This window comes from Macaca thibetana, chromosome 1, assembly GCF_024542745.1.
Source record: "Macaca thibetana thibetana isolate TM-01 chromosome 1, ASM2454274v1, whole genome shotgun sequence".
Taxonomy (NCBI): Eukaryota; Metazoa; Chordata; class Mammalia; order Primates; family Cercopithecidae; genus Macaca; species Macaca thibetana.
This window is the reverse complement of record NC_065578.1, coordinates 18,021,072-18,033,997: the sequence shown is the minus strand read 5'-3', so window position 1 is coordinate 18,033,997 and position 12,926 is coordinate 18,021,072. Positions and strand designations below refer to the sequence as shown.

At 50.4% G+C, this 12,926-nt stretch overlaps 1 protein-coding gene across 8 annotated transcripts in view; it reads left to right on the top strand.

Annotated features, from left to right (window-relative positions):
• Nucleotides 1-12,926, top strand: part of UBR4 (ubiquitin protein ligase E3 component n-recognin 4) — a 140,048-nt gene that overhangs the window by 123,706 nt on the left and 3,416 nt on the right. For all 8 annotated transcript variants that reach the window (XM_050789741.1, XM_050789719.1, XM_050789742.1 and 5 more), the window contains 7 exons: nt 632-850; nt 1,676-1,789; nt 2,788-2,930; nt 3,331-3,456; nt 5,195-5,389; nt 8,294-8,518; nt 11,988-12,078. In XM_050789741.1, coding sequence (XP_050645698.1) covers nt 632-850; nt 1,676-1,789; nt 2,788-2,930; nt 3,331-3,456; nt 5,195-5,389; nt 8,294-8,518; nt 11,988-12,078 — 1,113 coding nt within the window. The remainder of the gene's footprint in view (nt 1-631; nt 851-1,675; nt 1,790-2,787; nt 2,931-3,330; nt 3,457-5,194; nt 5,390-8,293; nt 8,519-11,987; nt 12,079-12,926) is intronic.

Below are 12,926 nucleotides of genomic sequence, written 5' to 3'. Positions count from 1 at the left end.
CTCCACCCCTGTTTATTGCGTGGCCCTATATGTAGTGACTTCCAGCTTTTTCAGGCACAGAGGTTTCTTGTTAATATCTTTTTTGTGGTTTAAGTTTTTAATGTCCATACCTGCTTGTAGTCATTGCACCTCTAGTATCCCTAGCCTGAGAAAACTGTGCTCCTAGGTTTGGTGGACCCAGGGGCTCCCAGGTGGATAACTTAGGCAGGTCCTTATGAGAACATCCAGCGCCTGCTTTGGCTGGTGAGTTCACCATTTAGGACTCGTCAGGTGCTGCTGCTTGTCTTACCAGAATAAGGGAATCTTCTCCTGACCCCTTTCCACATCCTCTGTGATGGATGCTTTGCATATGTTATCTAGTTTTCAGTCATCACAGCAACCCTTGCATTATCCCCATTTTATAGATGGAAACACTGAGCTTAGAGCATAGGAACTGGTCAGAGGCAGTAGCAGAGCCAAACCCTCTTCCATTTGTCTGTCTGTCAAAGTGTGGAATCAAAGGACGTGATTGCAGCTGAGCAGGTGACATGAGATCGTGCACAGTGGTTGAGTTTCTAAACCTTTAAGCTCCCGGGAAGAAGGTTTGTCTACGTAATTGGAGGCATGAGTCTCTCTGGTCTCTTATTGGCAGATTCTGATTGGAACTGACTCCATCTCGAACCTACATAAGCTGGAGCAGGTGTCCAGTGATGAGGGCATTGGGACCCTGGCAGAGAACCTGCTGGAAGCCCTGCGGGAACACCCTGACGTAAACAAGAAGATTGACGCAGCCCGCAGGGAGACCCGGGCAGAGAAGAAGCGCATGGCCATGGCGATGAGGCAGAAGGCCCTGGGCACCCTGGGCATGACGGTAAAGCTACCTCCCAGAGTCCCCATGTTTCTGCCCACACTTTGATGAGGAGGTGGCCATGGGACAGCCCTGGGGTTGGCCATGGGGAAAGAGAAGGCTGGACAGAGGAGGAGGAAGGAACTAGGTGTGGTCGACCCTCTCAGAGGTGGGACTGCTATTGTTCTATCATACAGATGAGACTCGGAGTAAGTGACTTACGAAGTTTACCAGAACAGTAAGCCGGTGATAAGAGCCATTGTTTATTGAGGACTTATTTAAGCCCTCAAGTTGTTCTAGGAGGTAGATATTGTTATACCCATTTTCCAGATGAAGTAACTGAAACTGAGAGGTGAAGTAAATAGGCCAAGGCACATAACTAATCAGTGGTTGACACAAAGGGCTCTGTGCTCTTCTAACTGTCCCACCTTGGAGGAAGCAGAGTCCTACAAGCCCCTTCTCCAAAGCACAGACTTGAGTGTCAGCAGTTGAAAAGCTCACGTGGGAACAGTGAATGAATCAGTGTGACAGCCCCTGGAAGCTGAGACTTGGCATTGCTGGCACAAAGATGCTGGCACGAAGAAAGGGGGCTTTTCTGATGGCAGGTGGCACCTTGCCAGGGCTCCAGCTGGATGATTTCCTTTGCTTCAGTGGCTCCTGTAGGAAGAGAGAATAGCAGAAGGACCTGGGTCTTTATCCTCATTAGAAGACAGCTCAAGGGCTTTCTTTTCATGCACCTGTCCTTTTAGTGGAGGTAGAAAGTTAGCCCTGTTCCTGAGCATCCCCAGGCTAGGGTGGGAGAGGGTGTATGGAAATCCCCCTTGACATGCCGCTGGGGTTCCCCTACAGACAAATGAAAAGGGCCAGGTCGTGACCAAGACGGCACTCCTGAAGCAGATGGAAGAGCTGATCGAGGAGCCCGGCCTCACGTGCTGCATCTGCAGGGAGGGATATAAGTTCCAGGTACAGCTGCTGGGCTGCGGTCGGTCCTGAGGGCCCAGCCTGGCCCCTTGTTCTAGGTAGCATCCCCCTCCTCTCCAGGCCATTTTGTTCTTAGCTAGGCAAGGTCAAGGCCTGCATCTTAGGAGATTAACAAAAGGACCAGCTGTCCTCTTTAGAGGCAGGAAGGCAAACTCATCCGAACTTTAGACTTTGTTATCTTTATCATCATCATCATGACAAATGCTACTGATTGTATTCTTCCTGTATGTGAGGCCTCATGCTCAGAGCTTTGTGTAAACTGGATAATTTTATTTAAAACTGTAAAAAGTCTCAGCTTGTGGTTAAGCAAACAAAGGTCACATGGCAGAGCCAGAATTCCAGCCTAGGCTTCTCAGACTCCAGACCTGGGCTTTTAAAAACACGACATGCTGCCTCCATTCAGAATAACTGGGGAGAAAATTAGAACTTTCTTGGCTTATCCAAACTAGATTCCACTTGAAAGGAGCAGAGCAGCCAGTGACCTGCTGGCTCTCCTGAAGGCTCAAAGGTGGCCTCTTCTCTCCAGCTTGAACTTACTGCTCAGAACACAGGCTGTGGAAGGGCAGGTGCCTGGACCACAGGGCTCGTTAGTTCTGTATAGTGCAGGTTCCTCAGAGCTGCCTGGCAGGTTTTGAAAAGCAAGGGAATATCGAGAAGTCACTTCTGCATTTTCAGACAGATGAAGCACAAAGTAAAGAAAGATGGCCGAGGCTTGCTAATGTGTCTGCCTCTACATCTGCACCGCATCCCCTTCTTACTGGTTGCTCCCATAATCCTCATTTCACTAGGGCTGCGCCCAGCCAAGTGCTTCACCAACAGACTGAGGAACTGGCCTCATCTGCTCTTCTGAACTTCCCTAGTGAGAGCAACATGAACCCCAAGGCATTGTCCAAGAAGGGCGACAGTTCCCCTCTGCTCTGCTTCCCCTGAGCCTGACTTGGAGTTTCTCCTCTCCTCTCCTTATGTTGTCATCTTTGCAGCCCACAAAGGTCCTGGGCATTTATACCTTCACGAAGCGGGTAGCCTTGGAGGAGATGGAGAATAAGCCCCGGAAACAGCAGGGCTACAGCACCGTGTCCCACTTCAACATTGTGCACTACGACTGCCACCTGGCTGCTGTCAGGTAGGCCCTGGCTCTTGCGGGAAGGCTCCTTCAGTAGGCCTGCCTGTGGGCCTGGAGTGGGTGGGACTGCCATCCTCGTGGTTTTAAATCTGCTCCTTAGGGTCTGGGGAGTAGGGTGTTCTGCCTGACACCATATAGGTCCCCAAGCAGTTATTTGAATGATAGGAAAATATGCTTTGGCCTGGGCCCAAGGCTGGTGAGAGCAGCCCTGCCTACCGCAGTCAGCAAAGCCAGCATGTACCACATTGAGGCTACAAATGGCAAATTCTCTTCGCAGGGTCAGGAGCCCGGGCTGACTGACTTCTTAGTGTTGGCACGCCCCCACCCCCACCCCCGCCCAGGTGCCTGGTGGCCACCTTAATTCCAGCAGTTGCTTGTCCCTGCTCTCCTCCCTATCCAGGTTGGCTAGAGGCCGGGAAGAGTGGGAAAGTGCCGCCCTGCAGAATGCCAACACCAAGTGCAATGGGCTCCTTCCAGTCTGGGGGCCTCACGTCCCTGAATCAGCTTTTGCCACTTGCTTGGCAAGGTGAGTGTTGAGTATTTTTCCATGGTGGGATGGAGGGGATTTGCAGGGGATGGAACAAGACCTGCTATCAACCCAATCCCTGGTGACACCATTTCCTGTTACCTGCTTTGGGAATCCATGTCTGTCTGGTGACTGGGGAACTGTCCAGAGCAGACAGGATGGGGAATGGAGGCTTACTCAAGGGGTGACCTGACATGGCCTGCCACAGGGTGGGAGGAACCAGCACCCTCAGCTTACCGGGCACCAGATGAAATTTCTGGGTCTTCACTATGCCTTTGCTTATCTTATGACATAAGATAAGATGTAGGACCCTGACTTGGTCCTTGAGGCCAGAATTTGAGTTCACTTCTACAGCGTGTGGCTCTGAGGTTTAAATAATGAAACTGGCTTAGTGGCAGAGGGGATGCTGGGCTCCTTAGAAGGCCTCCCTGGTCCTGAAAACTCGGATAAGAATAGCTAAAGCATCTGTGAGGTCCTCATGTCTTGCTGATGCCTTGTGGAGTGGTGCCCCACCCCAAGTCCTGTTTTAAAGCTTAGAGATAAAACCATGCCTGTCAATAAAACAGGCAGCTGACAGTGATAGCGGGCAGCATGTTGAAATGCTTAACCTGTGTTCTTTTGTTTTGAGACAGAGTTTTGCTCTTGTCACCGAGGCTGGAGTGCAATGGCGTGATCTTGGCTCACTGCAGCCTCCGCCCCCCAGGTTAAAACGATTCTCCTGCCTCAGCCTCCCAAGTACCTGGAATTACAGGTGCCTGCCACCACGCCCAGCTAATTTTTTTTTTTTTTTGAGACGGGCGTCTTGCTCTGTCGCCCAGGCTGGAGTGCAGTGGCCAGATCTCAGCTCACCACAAGCTCCACCTCCCAGGTTCACGCCATTCTCCTGCCTCAGCCTCCCGAGTAGCTGGGACTACAGGTGCCCGCCACCTTGCCGGGCTAGTTTTTTGTATTTTTTAGTAGAGACGGGGTTTCACCATGTTAGCCAGGATGGTCTCGATCTCCTGACCTCATGATCCACCCGTCTTGGCCTCCCAAAGTGCTGGGATTACAGGCTTGAGCCATCGCGCCTGGCCACCCAGCTAATTTTTGTTTTAATAGAGACAGGGTTTTGCCATGTTGGCCAGGCTGGTCTCGAACTCTTGACCTCAGGTGATCCACCTGCCTCGGCCTCTCAAAGCGCTGGGATTACAGGTATGAGTGCCCCCGCCCGGCCAGGCATGTATTCTTGTATACATTGTACAGGTGAGATGCAGAGTTTGAGCAACTTGCTCGAGGTCACCCAATTAATAAGAGGCATAGCCCAGATAGATGGGAACGTGTATTGACAAAGGGGAAAAAATGCCTTTGTTTGGAGATTGAAGAGCTCATTCTTATGGACAGATCACTTTGTCAGTCAGAATGGATGAGTTCTACATTTTTTCCTCCAAAATGTACTTCACTTGCAGCCACGGTATGTCCTACAACATTGGTCCATTAAGAAATGGGCCCCCAGGAGTGGTGGGCTCTCATCAAAACTTGGAGAGTGTCACATTCAGTCACTGCAGAAATGAAAATGTCCTATGGCCTTGTCATCCTGCTGGCCCCAGCCTTGGCCTCAACTTTCCCTTTTATTCTTGTCTCCATTTGCAAACCTTTGCAGCTATCAGGCCCGGGAGTATTGGAAGGAGGCTCCATCTCCCAAACTGGGTTTTCACCAGGAACTACTTCCATTTCATTGTTTGTTCTGCTTCCCCTCTAGACACAACACTTACCTCCAGGAATGCACAGGCCAGCGGGAGCCCACGTACCAGCTCAACATCCACGACATCAAACTGCTCTTCCTGCGCTTCGCCATGGAGCAGTCGTTCAGCGCAGACACCGGCGGGGGCGGCCGGGAGAGCAACATCCACCTGATCCCGTACATCATTCACACTGTGCTTTACGTCCTGAACACGTCAGTACCCTGTGTCCCAGGGGCGGCATCTCGCACACCTACCCTGCATCCCTCTGCCCGAGATCCCTCAGCTTCTTCATAGCCTTTCTTGCTAGTTCCAGAGCAAGTGTCTGGCCTGAGGCAGCCTTTTTGCCGAGGTGGGGATCCTCATCTGCGTTCTTTTAGGGCCACGCAGAAAAAGCAATAAAGGGAACTTCCTTCCCCCAAACTGCCCTGTCTCCCACCATGGGCAGCCCAAAGACCACATCCTTGGACTGACCTTCAGCTCATAGGGGAGCAGAAAATGGGAAAAGTCAGGCCACTGAAGCCTCTACTTCGATGCAGCTGCTACTTCTACTTTCCAGACTGTTCTCTTGAATAGGGGGAGGCCACAGGTTGGAGCTGCACCCACATCATTAGTCAAGGGCATATGGTTTGTTACAGGTGATGGTTTCCCATCAAGGGGATGCAGCAAAGCTAAGGACCAGTTCATAAATGGAAAACTGGATTTGTTATCCCTGTTTTCTCTACACTGGGTAATGCTTCTGGCAAGTGTGAAGGGAAAGGGAATGTTCAAGATTATCTGGGAAAGTCAACCGACAAGGAAGGCAGCCAGGAAAAAAAAGAGATTGGTAGTTTTATCCATATGCACATTATGGGACAGTTAGGTTGGTACCTGGAAATATAATTTTAAAGAAGCTCTTAGGCCAGGCACGGTGGCTCGCGCCTGTCATCCCAGCACTTTGGGAGGCCAAGGTGCTGAGCCCAGCCTAGGCAACATAGTAAGACTCTGTCTTATTAAAAAACAAATTGTTTTAAATTAGCCAGACACACACCTGTAGTCCCAGCTATTCGGGAGGCTGAGGTGAGAGGATGGCTTGAGCCAAGGAGGTTGAGGCTGAAGCGAGTCGTGATCACACCACTGCACTCCAGCCTGTGCGACAGAGCAAGACCATGTCTCAAAGAAAAAAAAAATTAGGAGATTGACTATCCTTTAGCTCTTCCATTTAATTCACTGTTTCATGCTTGTAGGCCCCATCTCCTAGCAAGAGGCTTACAGTTCCCTGTTGAAAGGTTGTGTATAGCTCACCCCGGGTAGCTGCAGCACAGTTTAGGCAACAGGACAGTCCATCTCTTGTCTTCTCTGGTTCTTTCTCTTCAACAATGTTATTTTTTCCTTCCCTCCCGTTTCCTTGTGAGATAAAAGGCTGACCTCGAGACCACAGGCTTCATTGTTAAAACATGCAGGGGCAGGTTGACATCAGTACATTACATCATCTGCTGAACTGCTTAGACTGGTGGGAGCAGCACCCGGCAGCACTGATGGCACAGACCTTCCCACTGTCCAAATGTCGCTCCTTCTCAGTGGTCCTGGGGCCCTGGACAGAGCCCTGGGTAACTAGGTGTCAGTATACTTCTGAAAAGCCAGACATTTGTAATTCTCAAGTCCCTTCATTGGAAAGGGAATTGGCTCTCTCACAGTTACTTTGGTCAGCCCGAGGCTGACCCAGAAGCTTCACAGAGAGGCCTTGCTTCTTGGCCACAGACTGCTTCCCAATTGACAGCTATCCAATTGACATTGGTGGGCGCTTGGTCACAGCGGGGTGAGTGCGTTTGGTGGAATATATGTGTATGGAAGCAAATATGTCACAGCATGGCCACTGTAAGCCAGACCAGAGCCTGAGCAGGTCCTGCAGCAGCCACAAGCCTCGGATTCCTTACAGGGCTGGAAGATCAAGTTGAGTGTACGCATCCATGCCCATCTGCAGGCAGCAGAAGCAGGCAGGGTGTCCTTGCACCCTCTCCTCCTGCTTTCCCAGAGTCCAGCATCTGTGCCAGTGTCAGCTATAGACCTGGTAACTTGGGTTCTAGTGTTGTGTTTGTCCCCACTTCTCCCCACCAGTGCCCCATGGGGTTAGGATAGGGCATCAAGCATTCACGGCATGAGAGCACCATTCAGGTTCTAAGGAGAGAGTGTACCCAGAAGCATGTCATCAGGAAGGACTTAAGTCACCTCTCAGTGCTGACTCCGTCAAATGTCAAAGCTTCAGCATGGGGAAGGAGGCAGGGTTAAGATGGACAGGCTTCCTGGCTTCAGAGCCCAGTTCTTTCCACGATGTGAGACTTTGGCAGAATCCTTACCTCCTGCGTACTGCAGTTTTCTGTTTCTTTAAAATTGGGATAGTGGTGGCACCTGTCCCATAGCGTTCTTGTGAATACCCAGTGAAGTAATCCCTATAAAGCACTTAGAGCAGTGCCTGGCACTGAGTTTGCTGTGGTCATCATCATCATCATTGCAACTTAGGACACATGAGGACAAGAAGCCGCGCTCATCTGGGAGAGACTGTTCTCACGAAGGCGGGAGGACCTAGATCATAAGAAGACAAACCGGAAGAGGGAGCCTAGGAAAGGAACCACATGCAAATTTAGTGCAAACTATGTAAACATAACAAGACTATGTGGAGCAAGGGGGAGTCAGGCTGTGGACCCGCTAGGGAATCTTGATTCATGTTTTGACCCCATTACTCACTAGCTTGGTGACTGGGCAAGTCACTTCACTTTTCTGGGCCTCTGGAGTTACTAGCACAGTTCCATGTTGGCGGGATTGTGAATGTCCCTGATACATGGTGCTCAGAAGCCAGTAGTTGCTTGGAATTGTGTCAGAGCTGGGGTGGGAGCTAGAAGCGGGGGCCAGGGAAGAAGGGAAGATGCCACAAAGAAGGGCCTGGAAGGGGAAGAAGGGCATGGATCATGGATTGTCAGAGGGAGTGGGAGGAGTAGTCAAGGATGGGTGGGGGGTGTTCAGTCATCCAAGCGTTCAGCAAATGTCACAAGACAATGACAAATTGAGCAAATTCTTCCTGCTCTTGCTGCCGGGTCCTGCTTCCACCCTGCTCTTATTTTATCGTGCCTGTTTTCTTCTAGAACCCGAGCAACTTCCCGAGAAGAGAAGAACCTCCAAGGCTTTCTCGAACAGCCCAAGGAGAAGTGGGTGGAGAGTGCCTTTGAAGTGGACGGGCCCCACTATTTCACGGTCCTGGCCCTTCACATCCTGTCCCCTGAGCAGTGGAGAGCCACACGTGTGGAAATCTTGCGGAGGCTGCTGGTGACCTCACAGGCCCGGGCAGTGGCTCCAGGTGGAGCCACCAGGTCAGTACCTGCTTCGGGAAGCTGCTGCTCACTATTTCCCATAATCAGTTTTGAAAAGCTGCTTAGCGGTACGCATGTGCTAGGTGGAGGCATGCTTTGTGACCGCGGCAGTGGACACCAGCCCTTCTCCCTTCTCAGTCTGTCATGTCAAGAGTCTAAGCTGATAGCTGGAGGTTGCCTGATCATTTCCAGGTTTTATGTTCAGCTACTACAAAGGTAGAGGCAGGCTTACCTACTGTAGAAAATGTTGGAGAGGAAGGCAGCCAGGCACTGGGTGGTACAACCAATGAGACGATCGGAGCTGCCAGGGCTGAGAACAGTAATCAGGTTTTCCAAATCTTGCTGGCATTGGCATAAGCCAGGAAAGTTTCAGTGTGGCCACATGGGGTATTTTCTAATAATTAAAAACTCGTCTTCACTCTCCCTTCTTGGTTACATTCCTATCCCATGCGTGCCACAGTCCATGAACCTTTCTTCTTCTAGACCACTCTCCTGTACATGTGGACACCTCCCCAGGAAAGAGCGTGTCAGAAAGGAAGTGGTCTTTGATTTATGACCTTGGGCTGTGATTTGGGTCTGATGGTATCGAGAGAAACAGCTGTAAACAACCACCACAGCATCTCTTTGGGGACCCACATGGATTGCTGTGCGCAGGGGAGACTCCATGGGTACCACTCAGGCTGCCAGTGGCCCCACACAGTCTCTGCCTGTCGTGGGGAGCTACAGAGCAGGCTTTGGGTTTGGCAGTTTGCTTCTGTCCCTCGAGTGAAATGTGCCTCTGCTTCATTTCTAGAAGATCGGTTTTGTGATTTTTGTGATACTGCTTTAGCCCAGCATTTGTGGGATCATGTCCACATTTGTAGGCCAGCCAGGGAGCAGAGGGAAACTTTTAGGGCCATGATAAAGACAAGCCAAGTGGAAATAGCGTGTGCCCTCATTGGCACACCTGGTATCTTTATGTCCATTAGCCCTAATTGATCAAGCATTTCTGCTCTGTGGGCACTTCATGCCCCCAGAGAGACCAGGTTGGAGCTGTACTGTTGAATCTGGCCTGTACCAAATTGTCACTGGAGAGTGGGAGGGGCAAGTCTTGTTAGATTCCTAGGTAACCCCTGCCCCCATTCCTAACATACCACTTTCCAGTATTTCCCAAGAGCCTGAATTAATAGTTAACTAACTGCTGGAAATCAAAAGTTAGATCTTGAGAATACTAAGTTGAGAAGTCAGGCTTGGCCTGCATCCATTTGCTGCATCCATGCAAAAGAGCGGCCGTTTATTGGGCACAGTCTCTCCATGGCGGGTGTGAAATCGGAACCCACAGGAGCTGTTTTGCTCTCAGTTAGGAGACTAGCATTCATTACTGTCCCAGGCAGTTAAGGAAAAGCTGATTTGGTCACAGCTTAATTAGGAAATCCAGTGTGAGCTACATTCATGAGTTGCTGTTTTCTCTGTAGCAGTTTAGTCACCTTTACTAATTGGCCTTAAATAATTAAGTTGGGCAAGGTCACTCAAGCTTTCTGCTTACCAAAGCAGAACAGCCACAGCAAAGGGCCAAACATGGCCATGGTCTGGGGCTGTGAACCCGGCACTCATCAAGGAGACTAGGAAAGGCACTGTGAGTTTGCCCGATACTGGGAGGAGACCCACTGGGAAGAGACCACGGCTGGAAGGGCGTTTAGAGGTATCATCCTGGCGTTGGGGCAGCCTCACTGGCGGCAGTCTTTGTCCTAAGTCCTGTAAGTCATGGGGTAAGGAGTAGTAGCAGAGACACAGAAATGTAGCTCAACAGAAGCTGGCCTCTTCTGCACATTTGACATTCAGAAAAAAAGTTCCTCTGCCAGGAACTTGCAAGTACAGAAACCTGGGACGTTCTCAGGCATCTGTCGGAACTTGATCTGTTACCTTATCTGCCAGGGTAAAGAACTGCAGAGAAATGGATTCTTGTCCTAGTTCACGGGTCCACCTTCTAGGACTTTAGGCTGCAGCATCGTCACATGTATGCAGGAGAGAAAGTAGGGGCTCGGGAAGGTACTGGGGCAGAGGGAGGCCACAGGAAGCATATTTTAGTAGAGAGGGAATTGTCCCCATTATTATTATTAGTCTTTTGTGAGTTATTTATTGAATGCAGGTGTGGATGGCCTGTCTCATGCTAGGCAGCCCTTCACTTGAGGCCCATATAGTTTTAGCTTCTATAATAAATACCATCTATGTTGTCTTATTTTTATGATTCTTTTATATATCCATGCATTTTAATACTAAACATTTAATATATGTCCCTTTAGTCATGGGATGTGTTCCAGCCGAGGGGAGCCTGGTCTTTCTGTATTTCATACTGGCTCTACCTGCTGTAATCATCCCTCAAACCAAGAGTGCCTGCTGAGAATGCAGTGGACGTTGTTAGAGGCGTTCCCCACCCCCCCACGACCCCACCACCACCCCCCATATTCCAAGGAACTGGCTGATCTCCAATCCTGAACTGAATCATTAGATTAAGTAGCAACGATACAGGTTAGAAACAACGGGGTGTGGTGAGCAACTTGGATTATCCCAGGATTTAGGTGATGTCAGGGTGGCTGCATGCTCCATCTTAGACATTACCATTGCTTAACACCAGCTTCCTAGCAGCTTGCTGCCGTTTAACACAGCACAAGTTTGACAAGTTACTGTGTTTGACTGGTTTGGGTCTGCTGGCTTTTAAGAAATTTCTCCTAATGGGAGCGTAAAGACTGAATTAGAACCTTGTTTCCTACCTCATTTATTAGGGTCCATCAAATTCCAAGAGTTTGTGGGGGCCCAAACACAAGGGATACATAGGAATCCTTTGCCTTTCTTTAAGTCAGTAGCCTTGTGTTTGCCACGTCTGCCCTGGTGATGTCTCCCCTGGTTCCATTTTACCCTGATCTGGAAGATGAGCACTGAGAGAATCAGATGAATTTCATGGAGCTTTTTTTTTTTTTTTTTTTTTTTTTTTGTTGAGACAGAGTCTCGCTTTGTCGCCCAGACTGGAGTGCAGTGGCCGGATCTCAGCTCACTGCAAGCTCCGCCTCCCGGGTTCACGCCATTCTCCTGCCTCAGCCTCCCGAGTAGCTGGGACTACAGACGCCCGCCACCTCGCCTGGCTAGGTTTTTGTATTTTTTAGTAGAGACGGGGTTTCACCGTGTTAGCCAGGATGGTCTCGATCTCCTGACCTTGTGATCCGCCTGTCTCGGCCTCCCAGAGTGCTGGGATTACAGGCTTGAGCCACTGCGCCCAGCTTCATGGAGCATTTTTATGACCAATAAACTTCTGGGTCCCAGGGCTCCAGAGGGTCTTGCCCACAACTGCTTTTTTCCAAGCAGAAGGCAAGTCCCTGGAACTCCAAGATGCATAGACCACTGTGACTCTTCCTTGCTCCCAGAATGCCTTGCTCTGTCCTTGTGAGTGTCCTCCTAGGGACTTCATGTGATGGAATTGGATTTTCTTTTGCAGGCTGACAGATAAGGCAGTGAAGGACTATTCCGCTTACCGTTCTTCCCTTCTCTTTTGGGCCCTCGTCGATCTCATTTACAACATGTTTAAGGTAAGGAGGCTGTCAGAGGCCCAGTGGGTTTTGGCAAGAATGTAAAATGTGTGCACTTCTGTCCCTGACCCTGCCTCAGCACCCACATGGCTGCTCCTCCGCTGGCCTGGGGGTGCTTTGTTCCTAGAAACAAACAACCCCAGCTGTGGGAGGGATTGGCACTGGCAGCCTGGAGCCTTTGTCTGTGAGGTACATTTGTTTTGTTTTGTGAGACGGAGTTTTCTCTTGTTGCGCAGGCTGGAGTGCAGTGGTGTGATCTCAGCTCACTGCAATCTCCGCCTCCCAGGTTCAAGTGATTCTCCTGCCTCAGCCTCCCAAGTAACTGGGACTACAGGCACCTCCCACCATGCCTGGCTAATTTTGTATTTTTAGTAGAGACGGGGTTTCTCCATGTTGGTCAGGCTGGTCTCAAACTCCTGACTTCAAGTGATCCACCTGCCTTGGCCTCCCAAAGTGTTGCTATTACAGGTGTGAGCCACTGCACCTGGCCCACATTTGTAGCTGAGATCACTCCCGTCACCTGCTCCTGAGCCTGCTCCAGGCTCGACTGTGCAGGAACACCTTCCCTCCTGGGTCTCTCTTTGCTGCTCTTGCCGCGCTGTTGGGATCAGCTCTGTTGCCCTGAGTGAGTCTGACCTACCGCAGCCAGCTTATAACAGGACAGTCCTCTCCGGAGAGAATCTGAGTTTTTGAGTTGGTTCCTTTCGTCATTGGAATGAAACAGCTCATGGAAGCACGTCGACAAGTCCCTTTGCTCTGGGGAACGTGGATGGGAAGTGTATGGGGAAGGAATGCAGCCACTTGGAACCTGTAGGTTCAGTGCCTAATAAGGGGGCCCTAAGAGGAAT